Source organism: Ceratotherium simum, chromosome 18 (genome assembly GCF_057802395.1).
Source record: "Ceratotherium simum simum isolate JZ-2026a chromosome 18, ASM5780239v1, whole genome shotgun sequence".
In the NCBI taxonomy this organism is placed as follows: Eukaryota; Metazoa; Chordata; class Mammalia; order Perissodactyla; family Rhinocerotidae; genus Ceratotherium; species Ceratotherium simum.
Genome location: NC_141917.1, coordinates 33,566,612 through 33,583,095, shown reverse-complemented (window position 1 = coordinate 33,583,095; position 16,484 = coordinate 33,566,612). Strand labels below are relative to the sequence as shown.

The window sequence follows — 16,484 nt, the reverse complement described above, 5'->3', positions numbered from 1 at the left end:
CTCTCTTCAAAAAATATAGTGAAGTACATTCAAGACCAAATACAGAAGGACCCAGGAAGTTATTAATTTTTTCCACTCTAATCTATTTCTCACTCCAATTTGCAACTCATTACAAGCTGAGAATAAACCTAACAGTCTTTCAGCTGTCTCCCAAGCTGAACTGAGCAAAGGGGCACCTTCGCAAAGCAACCGTGGAGCAGAAATGAGTTTATGCTTCAAAGGCTTCCTTGTGGTATGAAAAATATGAGGAAAGAAAATGTGCGTGGCATCAAAGTAAGTGGTTTACTCAATAAGAAACCAGCTTTGCCCTGGGTAAACTACAATGCTGATAACCAAAACAGAGATTATAAGAGAGATTGACTGATTCTGTTTCAGTTTATTTAGTAATGTTTACGTTCCAACAAACCAAAAGTCGCCTTCCACCTCATAGATATCTGAATACCCAGTGGCCGTTGGTCAATCTATTGGAACTATGAAGGACAATCACCACCTCCACAGCCCCGTCTGGGTTTAACATTTCAATGATTGACTCATTGCCTATTGCTGCCCCCTCACTTCCCTCAGGCTGGATCTTTAAGACAACTCTATTCTTCACTCAATAATAGGCTATAATTTCCCTCTTCTTCTGGCAAACACCTTCAAATTCGGTGACTGGAAAGGCATTTCAGATGTCAATCCAAACACCAAGCCATGCTGAGGAAAATGAATGTCAGGATTATGCTGTTATTAAATTATTCCTCTTCTTCAGGAGCTACTGACTTCCAGCGTGTCTACCTTCCAACTATGTCAGAAATTCTCTTCCTTATTATTTTCTGTGCTCTGTAACTTTCTAAATTTGACCCAAACATATATATTATAAAACTCCCCCTTATAATTATGAAAGAATTATCAAAATATCCTCCTAGGAATAGAAGCAGAAAACAAATTTTCTGCAAATGCCTATCTTACATTCTCCCTTCTGGCCAAAAGTTAAATTATAATACATATTATTCATTATGTAGAATTTAGAGTTGAATAGCAATGAAATACCATACATTGGGAGAGTAAAATACAGTAGAAAAATAAAGCACTGTGAAATCCAACAGACTGGATCCAAGCTCTACTACTGATTAATTTGGTGACTTGAAGCAAGTTAGCTGAAGTCCTCTAAGCCTCAATTTCTACGTACATAAAATAGGAAAATATTACTTACCTTCCAGAGATATTGTGAAGATTAAACCTACACAAATTGCCTAAAATAATGCAGATGCCACAGTAGATATTCAAAAATTGGTAGCTACAATTATTTTTCAGATCAGTCTCACTTTCCATTTTGTTGATTCAATAACTCTTACATGCAATTTATCCTATTGTAAGTTGGACGATGGTGAGTCTGCTACTCATAATCAAAACTGCTTTCTGGAGAAGGTTAATTTTGGTAAACAAAAGGCCCTTCCATCTGTACCTCCTAATAGCTTTGGCTCACAAATTTGGAAGTAATAGATAAGGAGTACTGAATTGGAAATTTGGGGAGTTCTGGGAAGAAGGAAGGAAAGGAGTGAGAAAGGAGATCTTGGAAGAGGACAGCAAGAAAGCAACTGAAACAGAATGAGACTAGAAACTTCATTTTGCTGAGATTGTAGAAGGAAGGACGTTTTAAGGTGGAGGATGCCAGCTGTTTTGGTTGAATGTGTTTACGCTACTGCAATAGAAAATCTCTCCTCTACGTTCACTCCAAATCTTCAGGAATGTCCCTCAAAGCCATAACGTTTTCATATGGGTAGATTTTGGGTTGAAATCAAGGAACAGGATGAGTTTAGGTGTGTAGGACACAAACAGCATGCAAGAAACAGAAGCCTGGAGCCAGAGGAGATCCTGAGACCATAAGCAAAATTAAAAAGTCAGGCAATACAGATGTTGGCAAGTTTGTGGAGCACAGACCACTCTTCCACACAGCTGGTGGGGGTACAAATTGATACATCCATTTTAGAAACTTTGCCTACTAAAGTGTAACATATACAAGGCAGCAATTCTATTCCAGGTGTATGCCCTAGAGAAACTGTAGTTCATTTGCTTGGAACTCATGCAAATGAACGTTCAAGCCATATTTATAAGAAAAAATTGGTAACAGCAGTAAAAATGCCACCTACAACAGCATGAATAAATTTCCAAATCATAATTCTGAGTGAAAATGCAAGTCATAGAAGAATATATACTATATGATTAATTTATATAAATGGCCAAAACAGTCCAAACTAAATTACAAATTTTTTATTTAGGGATAAAGACATACGGGACAAACATATACAGAAAAACAAGAAAATGATTAATACAAAATATAAGATAGTGGTTGCCTGGGGAGTAGGGGTGAGGGGGATGTGAGCAGAGAAGGGTAAATGGGAACCTTTAAGTCATTGGCAATATTCTATTTCTTCAGGTTGGTGGTGGGCATAGATGGTATTTGTTTTATTAGTTTTCTTTAAACTGTATGTATATGTTATTCATTCTCTTTTGTATATAAGAAATATTTCACAATTTAAAAATAAATGCATTTTTAAGTGAGGTGACACTGTGGCAGTGGTAAGGAGATTATCACAACCAGTCATGGCCAGGGCCTTGAGTTTTAACACCCACACGGGGACAGACCATAAGGTCCTGGGCCCACACGGAGCACAGAGAGTTGAAAATGAGGTAAAAGGATATTTCACTTTAAATGACACAAATTAAAAGTATCACTGCCCTGTACCCCAGAGTTAAGCCCATATAAAACATTTATAAGAATTGACCATGTATTAGGCCACAAGTAAATTCCCAACAAATACCAAAAAATAAATATCATATAAATAATTATCTCTGGCAACAATTCACAGATTAGAAATGAATTAAATCACTGTAATTAAGTACCTGGAATGTATAGGAGAGGACATTTCCACTCAATCTGTAGAAATCTTTTCCATCCCCACTAAACACCTTTCTGCATTGACCACCAAAACTTTTAGTGTTGATGACTCTGTTCCTAAACTGGCCAGTGAGTGCATTGTAACTGTTTAAAAAAGAAAAAAAAAAAAGAATGAAAGAAGGAAGAGAAGGCACTTAAAAACCAGAAATAGTACTTGCTGAAAAGGGTGTCATTAGAGAACCCTAGAAATTCTTGAAATACATTATGGTTAGGCATCTCTTTGAGAAAGCTCAAGTAAAGAGAACAGCATCCTAATTCACACCATACATTATCCACCTTCCCTTGCTTGGTATAATAGCTAAAACTAATAGCTGGGAAAATCCAACATCCTTTCAGCCCAAGAACACGTTTGGGAAACGCACAGCTCTTTTGTGTCTATGGCAATTGAATTGAATCTATAGATAAAATCAACACAATTAAGATTACTCTTGAGGAGAGAGAGCTCTCTACAACGAATTTCAACTAATTGCCTCCTAGTTGCTAAATGGTATACTCTTTAGAGTAATTTTACCATTTCTCTGTTAATGAATTTTAAAATATTATAGAAAAATTACATCTAACTATCACTCTAAAATAGGCTCTTTTAAAGCCCTGAAACGTTAACCTGAGTCTGACCCTTAAAAGTTCCTCAGAATTCTTTTTGGTTTAGGCAATTACTTTTCAGCCTGAGTATCCCAACACACTGCTGTCTCTCCTTTTTCCTTGCTCTCATTCTACTGTCTCTTCATTCTCTTGAGTAGTCCCACATCATTGAACACATTGAATCAGTTCTCTCTCTCTTTCCTATAGGGTGACCTAGTATCCAGGTTTTCCCAGGTCTGAGGGGTTTCCCTGGATGCAGGACTTTCAGTGCTAAAGGCAGGACAGCCCAGGGACAATTGGTCACTCCACATTTTACCACATGTATTTACAGGTACACAGATATGAATTAAAAATGTGTTTCAGGATGTGGCAAAGAGCTCTGAGTCAAAGGCTTGGCTATTAGGTGATTTGTTAGTAGACTTAACAAACTATAAAATAAAACAAAACAAAATGAAAAACTACAACCCATCAATGTGCACAGAAGTCTACTCAGCACCTTACCCATTTCCGGTAAGTTCTATGTTGGGAGGAGGTTTATCGAGGTCACAGGAAGGTCTGCTGTCTGAGTCCTCGCATCTGTCTTCATCAGCTCCATCTTCTTCACAGTCAGAATCCCCATTGCAAACCAAAGATTTACTGATGCACTGACCTGCGCACAAGAAAAGCCCCGCAAAAAATAAAAGAGGGAAGCAGTGAAACACTACCTGGGATTAAAAAGGTTTCACCCAACCCCCAACGTTGCACTGATAGTCTAATGTGAATTTGAAATAAATCCTCAGAATGTCAAGGGAAGGACTGGTGATTATTTTGGTTCTCACTTTGCGACACACGAAATTGATTCCGACCTCGGCTTGACACAAAATTAAAAATAGAACCTGAATTCAAATTCAACGCTCTCACTCATAATCATCAAGCAGTTTGTCTGAATCCTCCAAAATCAAACAATATCAACCACCAGAAAGATATATTGACCTTCTACACTTCAACTTTCGATTCTTTTTTGTGATCATTGACCAAGACGCCAAAGTCCTGCTTTTCTTGGTGATTTAGATGTCTAAGCTTTGAGAGCAAGGGAATTGGGTCAAAAGATTAAAACTCAACATTTCTTTAGCACCTACTCTGTGCCAGACACTCCTCCAGGTGCTGGGGTGCAAATACAAATAAAAATGGTACTTGCCTGGCTTTTCATATACTTTACAATCTAATAGGAAAGACTATGAAGACACATATTATTATAATTCAGCAACAAAATTATGATAGATATAAGCCCAGGGTCAAGGAAGCAGTGAGCATATCAGATGATCTAGTCCCTACCTACCTCCTGTGCATCATCTCCAGCCATTCTCCTACTAGCTTCCTACAACCTAGTCATCCTGCACCACTTACATGAATAAAAGGCCAGGCTTTCTGTCATCTCCGCTGACCTTGCACTTAACAGTTCTCTCAGCCTAGAAGGGTTTTCTCTATCTATCACCTACTGTCCTTTAAGAATTAAATTAAATATTATCTCCTCTAGGAAGCCATCCCTACCCCACAGGCTATAATGCATGTCCTTCTCCTGTGTCCTCACAGTACACATTGCACACACCTGTCCTGATAGTACAGCATGCACCCCACCATGCTCTCACTCAATCCAATGCAACAAACATTTGTTGAGAGTCTGTTATGTACCAGGCACTCCAGATACAAAAATAAAAGAAATATAATCCATATCTTCAAGAAGTTCACAGTCTACCAACAGAGACATCCAGGTCAACAAATACTCCAGATTACAGGTGGTACAATGTACATAGGGAACACAGAGAAGTGATTTGTGAATTAGCTCTACCAGTTGAGGGTGTAGGGAAGGCTTCCCAAAGGAGGCGTCATCTGATTTGGGTTTTGAAAGTAAAATAGGAATTTGACAGGTATTGTTGAGGAGCACTTCTAACGCAGGGATTATTTATGTACTATTCTGCCCATAAAACTAATATTTTTGAGGGAAGAGGCTATGTGTTTCAATTCTATGTCCACAACCCTCATCACAATATCTGGCACATAACATGAAAAATAAATGTTTGCTAAACATTTTTAAATCAATTTGACTGTACAAATGCAACATAGACAACAGGTCAAGTAAGACTTGATGCCAAAACTATGCTTCAATCACCCCACACGTAGGCGTGACCTGTATTGCTCCTTGATTAGTTAATTAGAGCTGCTTTTCCTGTAATAATAATAATAATTTGGGGAATAACATTGTTTTTGCCCAATCTCAATGTGCATACCAGACTCACTCTACATCTTTACCAAAAATGCAACGTCAAGAAGTTTTGGGGCTGTAGATTGTTATATTTCTTTCCAAAGAGGCAAAGAGTATCCCCACCTTTATTACCAGATGCTGCCCCTTGGATATGAAAGAATGATAGCTGAGTGTGTGATTAACATGCCAATAAAAATCCTACTGATATTTGGGGAAAATTAATCTTTAGGCCAGTATAAATTCAGTAAAATTCAACCAATGTATACTGAGCAAGTTAATCAATAGCATTTGACTTTACACTCTGCATGCCAAGCCTATGGGAAACAAATACCTGAGAAACACCTGAAACGCTCTCCACATCCCTCTTCTGTTGGACATCCTCGCATAGGTTCACACGATTGTGTTTCAAAAGCACTTCCCACACAAGGATGGCCCCCATACTGCCCATAAATGGCAATTGACCGCCTGCGGGTCTAAAGACAAAAGCAAGTAGTGCTTTTTGATATCTCCAGTTTCCTTTGTCTGAGAAATAAAATCTGAGAGACGTTAATACAATTAGAGAAATGATGTTCAGGAAACTGTTCTGGTGTCCTACAGAAGAAAAATCTCCAAAATCAATAAACCCACAGACCCACATGCCCTTGAATCCAGTAACACTTGAGTTATTATTTATACAGCACTCTCAGCCATATATTTATTCGCAGGGTTGAATGCAAAAAAAATAAAATAAAATTTAGTGAATCTTAAAGAAAGTAACATGAAAGAGTTAGCTGGGTAGACATATAAGGAAATAGGTCACAATATTAATCTTTTTGCCAAAGCTACGTACCAAGAGTCAATTAGGAAAGGTGAACTGAATTTTGGAGGAGGGAGAGAGGGATACTGGGAGGTGGGGTTGAGATGAAGTGGAGCTAGGGAAACCTTTAGAAAAGTGGTGGCAATTGATTTGAGTCGAATGTTAAGCCTTCTTCAGGCAAGCAAGGCAAGGCAAAACAATCCACAGGAAAGAAATGTACTAATATGGAAGTCAAATTTACAAAACAGAAGCCTGGGTACAGTTACCTAGGTGAAGCTACATCTACAATGGAATTTTATTAGACAATCTAAATTCTTGACATCTGAAATGGAAAATATGTCAAAGGCAAACCTCTGGGGGGAAAATATAGGAAAATTGAGGAAATCATCAAGCCAAATGGAAAACAACTAACGCATCCTAAAAATCATTTAATGAATATAACGACATGTCTCTAATGTTTAATTTTATTTATTTATTTATTTTTTCCCCAAAGCCCCAGTAGATAGTTGTATGTCATAGCTGCACATCCTTCTAGTTGCTGTATGTGGGACGCGGCCTCAGCATGGCCGGAGAAGCGGTGCATCGGTGCGCACCCGGGATCCGAACCCGGGCCGCCAGCAGTGGAGTGCGCACGCTTAACCGCTACGCCACGGGGCCAGCCCTCTAATGTTTAAACAAAAAGAAAGATCTACAAAATCCTTTCCTCCCTAGTGGCAATCAAAGGTACATTTTTAAGCCTCTTCCTGTACTCATCTCTTCCCCATTAATAAAAATGAACAAAATCTGAGATTCCAGAGAATTTAAACCTTGAACAAAGACTAACAGGGAAGACTAGATTTACAAACCAATGTTGAATCTATTCATCCATCCTAATTTAGGTTAGAAGTGGGAAGTCCTTGGGACAAAGGGTCACAGTGGTGAAATGTGAACTCTGAGCAGTTTGGCGTCAGCCTGGGCCCAGCTCTGGCACCTTTCATTGCCTCTAAGCAGGGGCGCCGTGGAGGAATATGAATAAGGAATGGAACTTAGTACGGCCTCCTGATAAGTTCTTAGTTTCCATATTTAATTAATGAAGACACCTCTCATATGTGGCTTATTAATTTGTCCTTTTCTGAAGTTTCAAAGCACAGATTGTGTTGTTTGTATACATAATGTTTTCCCTCTCCATATAACAGGATGACCTTGATGGCTGTCCACTCTCAGTGGTCTCATTCTCACCTGTCAAATTCTGATTTTCTGACCCCTTTTTCATTTTCACTTGTCTCTTTCTTCATGAAAATTTCGTTTTTATAATCTAGGGGTGTATCCATTGCTTGATGACCATTATTCAAAGAAAAAAATTACTGTATGAAAAATATCTTCTATCTACTTCTATTTAGTGTTCTTTCTTTAACTTGCTTTTTAAATTATAAAAAACGTTTTCTGTGCTTGGTGTGTATTTGACTTTTGCCCTGTTATTTATGTACCTGCTTCCCTATTATCAGAGATGTCATCTATTATATTTGCCAGAAGCCAAATTCTGCATTTGTGTAACTTATTTTGTAAACACCACTCATGTAGGTTCCAAATAAAGGCTTGATGAAAATGATGATTATGATGATGCTTCAAAACAAAGTTATCTTCAGTAATATGGTTCTGTTATTTTAATAATTAAAAAATGATTTTTAAATTTTTATCCTAACTGAACAAAATATTTTACAAATATCAAGTCATGTTATACACCTGAAACTAATATAATCTCATATTTCAATCATATCTCAATACAAAAATATTTAGCCACACAAATGTTCAGAACCTTTAAAGCAAACATTATATTTTCAGAATTTATCCTAAGAAAATTATCAGAGAAGGGGATATATATCTATGTACAAAAATGTTCATTGAAGTTTTATTTATAATAACAAAAAATGTAAATAAACTAAATCTCAAACAATAAGAAAGTGGATAAATAAGATTGGTATATTCATATAGTAGAACATAATACAGCTGTTAAAATTCATGTTGATAATATAACGTTAGGTTAAAATAGTAGAATACAAAACCATGATTAAATAATCCTGTTTCAAAAAATGCAAACACAGATAGAAAATAAACAGAAAGAATAAATACCAAAATGTTGTTATACTGGTTTCCTCTAAATGGTGGAACTATAAGTAGTGTTTTCTTTATTTATACTTCTCTATGTTTTCTCCAAAAATAATTTATAATAAGGAAAAAAGCAGACATTTTTTAGAAGTACTCTATAAACTCCAGATCAAGTCTGGTATTTTATTTGTATTACTCAGGAATTAAAGTTTAAAACATTGCAAATGTTTGACTTTTTGTGGTCATTCACTATTTGTTAGGTAGAATAAAGCAGCCATTTTCCTACTTGTTAGTCTTTGTTTCAAATAAAAAGAAAAGTCGAACCCAGTAAATATGAAACAGATTTTGAATTATCTAAGAACTTCATTTCGTGCTATTCTTATTTCTCTAAGAGTTAAAGAGTTAGTGAGTTGCTTTTAACTTTTATCCTATGTATATTTCTAGGCTCAAACATAAGATTTAGAAAAGTCCTGCAGGAAAAATGAGAATGCAGAAATTACTTTATTACAATATTAATTATTAAACAAGACATACTTTTTTCCCTTCAAATTACTGATTATGTTTTTGAGAAACATAATAAATAACGTTCAAAAGTTAACACCATTTTGTCCATGCCTAAGCTGTTTCTGCATCTAAATCATAAACATGAAGTTTTTGCATGGTCCTACCTGGGTTTTTGTACAACCACTGCATTCTGACCAAGGGCCGTAGGAACCCCACTGGCAACTGACTGGAGAGGAGGCACTGTCAAATTGTCATAAAGTGGGTAGCAAAATAAGAGAGAAGACACAGAGAATAGTCAGAAATAGTAAAAAATTGCTTCACAATTTTTTTCCTAAGAGGCCCCAAAATATCCCAAAATATATAAAAATCTACGTGGAAGGGACCCATTTTTTAGAAATTAACATTTATTAACCATCTATAATGTACCAGGCACTATTTAGACACTAGCGTTGTAGACATAATAAAAGAGATAGGTAACTGACCATTGATAGAGGGGAAGACAAAGACACAGATGTGTAAACAAATAATCATATTACAATAATACAATCACAATCCATAATACAAAATATCTAATGTGATAGATTTCAAAACAGAAACATGTACAGTAGAAGGTGTTATAGAAATATAGATAAGAGAGTGCTCAGAGTTGGGAGGATAAATGAGAACATATAGGAGGAAGGTATTACGGCCTTTGAAAGGATTCTAAATGATGAAGGTTAGATTGAAACTCTTAACTAGGAGACAAGAAGCTCTAAAAAGACCTTGTGAGAAGTGGGAACTAAAAACTAGCAAAGGCTAAATGGACAGGAATTTATTTTTAAATGTTCCCCCTGTTCCTTTAGGCTACTTCTCAAGCACACCCCCAAGTAGGGACAATTTGAGCTTAAACAATTCCACTCAAATAAAATACATGTGTAAAATGGAGAGTTTGCTCTCATACAATGCTTAAGTCCAGCTATGTCGAGGAGGTCATGTGGCTTTGTCGTATGAGATTAAGGAAGCCTAGCCTAAAAGCACATTTTACAAGGGATAAAGGAATGAAAACTTCTGATTTCTGGATTTCGAGTACCTTCCTAGCCTCAGAGACATCTTGAGTGAAGGTGATTTGTGCTTATTGTAAGCCTGTCAGGTGACCCTGGAAGTAAGGAGTCCCATTCTGTAGTGTGTGTGCCTCAGGTGCTTTTATGGGGCCAACCTTGCTAACCTGTAGCCTTGACATGGCACCAATGATCCAAATGCCTTAGTATTTTTAACTTGTTAACTATCTGAACTTGCTGTTTTTCTATTTTGTGCCCCAGGGACAGGCAGAGGCCTTCCCCAAACACCCAGGCTTAGGAAGGGAAGCTCGCTTGGCCTCACCTATGTGCTCCCACAGTACCCTGAGCAGGCCTCTCTCAGAGCCCTTAGCACATTTGTATTGAAATCAACTATTTCAAGATCTGAATCCCCCACAGACTCTCAATGCTGTCTTGGTCCTCTTTGTAACCCCAGTCAACAGCAGCGCTCCTGCCACATATTCTGATAGCCCAATAAAGTGGACTGACCTGGTCCCATCCCAGCAAACTGACATTGAAAACAAAACAAGGCCATGGATAAATGACGCTGGCTTTCTCCCAGGTCTCAAGAGCCCATAAAACTATTTTCTTAAAAAACTCTCGAGCTTTAAAATCCAAAGCATTCAAAGAGCAAATTCTGCTGTAAGATGTGTAGGCTGGCTGCGATTCTCAGAATTACAGGTAAAACCATGGTACCGGGACAAGCAGGAAACCTTGAGATATTTTTAGTCTTCACATTTCTTCCGTACAGGGAATAAAATAAAGTGAAATAAGAATAAAAATAAAACAAGCTTTTGCTGTCATCGCCTTTTCTCAAAATGTAGAAAGATATAGTGTTGAAGGGATAAGCAGGCTCAGACTGCAATGTAAAAATCAGGTCATACTAAAGAATTTCGTAAAAATAAAAAAATAATTTTTAATGGTTGTCACACACAATCCAAAAATTTCTTACCTTGAAAAAACTTGGAACTCTCCTATAAATCCCACCAAGATGAGCAAACTTATTGCCTGGGCAAAAAAAAAAAAAAAAAAGAGACAATAAAGCATTATTCTAGTTTGCATTTCTTTAATGAGTTGAAAGTGAATACCTTGGTACCAGTCACAATTTGTGAGTCGGGAAGATAAAGAGTGAAGAACCATGGAGAAGCCTTGATGATTCTGCTTGTCTTTTAAGTTTCCGTTTTCCATAAAAGCTTATTATAATTCTGCTGAGCTCACCTCCCGCTATTCATTTCTATAAAGACAACTAGGGGCTGGGCGATGTCGTGGACTAACAAACTGAAAACGTTCACTCAAGTTAAATGATCGCAAGCCTTTCTGTAGGGTCCCATCGTCTTTTAATTCCTTTCTCCACTCTCCTCTCTAACTTCAGCACCCATGAGGACACCCAGAGGGAAGAAAGCCTGGAAGAAAGAGCAGAGACAGGAACTGAGGAGTTAAAAGGGAAATAAACTTCATAAATGAAGAATCAAAAGTTGAGGCACCCCCCTCGCCAGAGGAGTGGTGCCGCTCATGTACTCCTTAGTTCTGTGGGTGGCTCCTTCAGTTTTAAAACACCTCCAAGTTCTTTTATAATCATCTCTATATGAGAACACCAGCCTAAATATTGAGCATCTGACAGGTTACAAAATTGTACATAAAACGTGGAAATCAAACGTGTATTGAAAACTAATCTAGAAAGAAATATAACAGAGGATAATAGTTTATTTCTGGCTGTGAAATTGTAGGTAATTCCTTTTATTTTTACTTCTATGTGCTTTTCTACTTTGACAACTGAAGGAGTGGGGGAATACAATTCAAATCTTTACAGGAGATTCTCTAAAGATATCAAACTTGTTCAATTGATAACCCAGTATAAAAGTCCTTAAAATCGTCTCACCCCACATTATAACAGGTCAGTATTCTTTCTCTTCTCCCTGACCTGCTCAAACCACTTTTCTCTCAATGTAGCTATGGAGTGGCATCCTAACATCTTTTCCAGGCTCTTGTACTAGCCTTTCTAGATCACCCATCCTCTTATTGGGTATCTTCCTTTCAGTTGTAAAATCCTAGTTGCCTACTTCTGACTTTTATAGTTCTATAAATCTTTTAACCCATTATTCTGACTAGCTTAACCAAAAGGGCAGAGAGGTACCAAGAGCTGTGGGCATCCTGGAAATGAGTGAACAATGGTGGAGGAGGCTATGACTACATTTCTGACTTTTCAACAAACATGTGAAGCACACAATGTAAAGCAACACATTTTAAAGGTCAGTTGTTGTTTTTTTTTTAATTATAAACTGCATTTTTTTTCTTTTTCAACAATATGTCTTTACTCTGTGGTATGTCAACTCATTTTTCCTGCCACTGGGAAAGCCTATCTCATAGCTTTGTTAGTCACTTCCAGGCATTAACAAATAGTCACATTTTCAGAAAATAAAGATTTTGGAACAATCTAATAGTCAAATTTCAGTTTATCATCCAATTTTAAATTTCTCTCCTACTCTCGGTTCTTGGAGGCTTATAAGGGGGAGGGGTGGGGTCTACTTCAAAATTCCTCCGCCTTGCTCTTCTGCATCTCTTCCCCACCTCCCCAAGCTTCCTCTGTCTTCTTCAAAGTCAGAGAGAGGGGAATAAGAGGGGCAGGAGCCAAAAAGGATCTTGCTTGACTGATCCAGCTAGTCTGGTGTTGGTAAATCAGAGTGTGCTGGATGTTTGAATGTCAATTCTTCTTCTCTCACCGTGTTCTTGTGGTTCTTGGGATGTCCCCCACTGGGGATCTACAACCACCATTCTCTGGCACAAATGGTTCATCTCTCTGTTCATCACCCTTGACTCTCACCAGTGCCTGCTTCCTGGGAGGCCTTTCCATACTGATGCTTTCTGTTGGGGTTGCTTCATCCTGCAGGCAGTCTCTCTGGCAGAGTTCCTGACAACTCAAGTCTGGCTCCTTTCCAAATATCCACATCTGGTCCATGGGATACCTGCACACATCCCTGTCCTGTCAAACTCTAAATGTCCAGGATGTAACTGATACTGCTGTGTTGATTTACTCCACTAAAGGCAGGCCAGTCAACCAGCCTGTGCCTTTAGATTTCTTCAAATGTGAGTAGGGTATCATATCCTATATCCCTCATACTCCAAAAGACACGATCTTGCATACTCTTGAGGATGTGGTGGCCAAAGTGTCAGACAGATTTAAGGCTACTCTTTTTGTAATACTGCATCGAATGTGCAACATCTCACTTTAAAATTTGGGGGTATTGAGCACTTACTGTTCTTGACTCTCAGTCAAAACAGGCATCACGTAAAAATCCATTTTTAACATTCTGTTACATATGTTTTAAAAGAATGCCAACCAAGTTTTAGTGAATATACTTTTTCTCATTGAGAGTGCCTTTGCCACCACCTTCCTCACATACATACTCCTTATTTTAACCTATGAAAATCTGCTTATTTCAAGGCCAGTTCTGTTCATGAGTTATACAAGCTGAACCTACTAGCCAAAAGAATTTCTGGAAAATTTGCTAGCTGAGTACCTGAAAATGAAGTGGTTACCATTACTTGCCTTTGGAAAGAGTGTCTCATCAAATGGACATGATAGAACAATCCCAGATTAACAAAGAGTCACATTAATGACAGAGATAACCATACATCTGATGGGACTCTATAAAAGAATTGTTTAGTTGAAACAATTTGGAACCTTTGTACTGTATAATGTAGCTAACCTGGAACTACATTTCCCAGATTTCTCTTCTCTTCTTTCTTATCACCAAATGAACATTAGTTCTACCTCCTTCTCATGTGTTCCAGCTACAACCATTACCTCTACGCTTCTAATTTCTCCAAGTATGATCATTTGTGTTTGTCTATTCAACCATAAGCCCTTTTAGGGTAAAAAATAAGTATTAATTTCTGTAGTATACACTGGGTTCCACATACCCAAATTCCAAAAAACAATATGGAAAAATCAAATCTAATTCATCAGCATGTCCTAATTAATATCTTGATCAAAAATTTAGAACACATGCCATCATATAGACAAAGAGAAGAAGGTAGATTTTCAAATCCATTGACTTACGTCTTTATTAGAAATAAACATCAATTTGCAACACTTCTAACAATAAAGAAATGTTAAATGGCACAATAACATGATTGAGCACTTCGTAGCCATTAGAAGCATGTTATAGATTGTCCATTGACAGAACATCTTCATGATATAATGAGTAAAAAAATCCAGATCCAGTTTGACAGAAATTTAATAAAACGTATTTTGTACATAGTCACATAAAAATCTGAAAAGAAATAGATTAAAACATTAACAGCAGTTATCTCGGGGTAGAAAAATAATAGATATCATCTTCCATTTGAACTTATATTTGACAATAAGGTAGCATTAGAATCTGGAAAAGAACATTTTTTTAAAGGTACAAACACCAACACAGTACAATTGGTAGAAGACAGCTGGTAACATCAGATCAGCTCTGGGGGTGGCAAGGAAGCAGAGAGGCCCTGACCTGAGACATCACTGCGCCTGATCACACCTCAGCCCCATGGAAATCACGCCTTACATTCACAACCCCCGGGCTCATCTCAGTCCAGGGAGGAGAGAAAAAAGTCTGGACCACAGACAGCTCAGAGGGAAGCCCTTTCTACTCTGAATCCTGAAACTTTAGACCCAAGTTATGTCCTATCCAAGGGATACTGAGAGAACCAAGGGAATTCTGGGACCACCTCTCTGAATTTAGTTCACCTGAGTAATGGAGGGAGGAGACAAAAGAATACTCCCCCTTAAGAGCCCAGACCTGGAAATCATTTGCAGTGGTGTCTTCATAGCCCAAGTTTTCTTCCTCTGAAACATATCACAAAAGCATCCCCTTCAGGCATACTATAAAAATATGGATATCTTTTTTCAAATATAGGTGAGAATTTTGAATGCAACTTGCAGGGAAATAATTTCTTTATCTGTTGATATTCTATCAGCCAATTGAAGGATAAAAGTACATCTATTATCACAGAAGAAAAATACCATAATAATCAATGATTATGAACATATTTTTAAGCACAAAACAATTATTAAGATGTCTCAAAATAAATAAGGAAATTGGTTGATGATTAGTACAAATATTAGGAGAAAGTATATCAGTTAGATGACTCTAGGAAAAGCATCATATTCTTTTTGAGCTAACAAATATTCTAAAGTTTTAAATAAAAATACAAGACAGTAATAGAGATTAGATGATTATAATTCTAACTTTTTATTGTTAGTTGGTATTCTAGCATCATAACATTAAACAAATTAACTTTGTGACTTATGTTTAATTTTTAATTACTTAATGCCATGTAATTTCACATATGAGTTATTCAGGACCCATATATAGCTCCTTTTCCAATCCCATTGGAAAGTGAGCATAGATTCAGTATTGTAATGGACAGCATAGTGACCACAAAAGAAATCTGGCAGCTGACCAGGGCTGAGAAATTACTGTTCCAGTATTATGATGCAAAATTTTTAAAGTTTAAATACCAAAATTTGCAATAATAAAATTGTCGTAGCAATTTCAACTTATTTTTGCATCCCACAAATCTAGTCTATGATAGTTATTTCTGTCTTTGGTCCTGTCTTAGGTTGAATAGTATTTTTTTTTTTAACATTTAGCCATTTTGCAAATGCATGTATTTGGTAAACCCTTAGTTTCATTCCATCTGTCTGTGTCTTCTACTCTCACAATCCTGATTCCAAATTTGGAATTTCCAAGTCTCCAAATTCGCTTTTCTATAAAGCTCTTAGATATGTCAAGTCATAGGAGCTCATTGCATGGCTCCAAATCAAATAAACAAACAAAATACACTGGAGGAAATTTTTCCCTAAGAAATGACAACAGTACTACTGTATTTCTTAATGGCTTTCTCAGGACTTTCTTAAAACTCTGTTTCCACTCTCTGATTCTCAGACTTCTGAATCAATAATTTAGCTGCAAGACAGGAAAAGGGAATTCACTCTGGCTGAACTGTTAAATATATTAAGCAAGGATTTTTTAAAAGTCACACTTAGATCTTTCTCTTTCTTACTTTCCCACTTGCTCTCCTTATCTGAGTTCTTTCAGTTAAGTCTCACTCCCTGTTGAGATAACTTCACTTACAAAAGTAATAAAATGGTTAGCTTACCTTCATGTTTGGGAAAATATTCAGGGCAAAAGAGAGGAGGAAAATTTCTGATTTGAGTGCCCAGTGAATTCTCACCAGCAGGAACAGCCCAACAGTCCTCTCTGTCTCTGTCCCTCCCTGCTGGGGATTAACTTG

At 37.2% G+C, this 16,484-nt stretch overlaps 1 protein-coding gene across 1 annotated transcript in view; it reads right to left on the bottom strand.

Annotated features, from left to right (window-relative positions):
* Positions 1 to 13,158, bottom strand: part of C7 (complement C7) — a 52,837-nt gene extending 39,679 nt beyond the window's left edge. Inside the window, exons 1-6 of the mRNA XM_087443016.1 lie at positions 13,024 to 13,158; positions 11,155 to 11,210; positions 9,312 to 9,387; positions 6,094 to 6,235; positions 4,022 to 4,169; positions 2,884 to 3,022 (exon numbers count right to left, since the gene is read on the bottom strand). Of these exons, the coding sequence (XP_087299142.1) occupies positions 2,884 to 3,022; positions 4,022 to 4,169; positions 6,094 to 6,235; positions 9,312 to 9,387; positions 11,155 to 11,210; positions 13,024 to 13,158 (696 nt within the window). The remainder of the gene's footprint in view (positions 1 to 2,883; positions 3,023 to 4,021; positions 4,170 to 6,093; positions 6,236 to 9,311; positions 9,388 to 11,154; positions 11,211 to 13,023) is intronic.
* Positions 13,159 to 16,484: the final 3,326 nt, after the last annotated feature.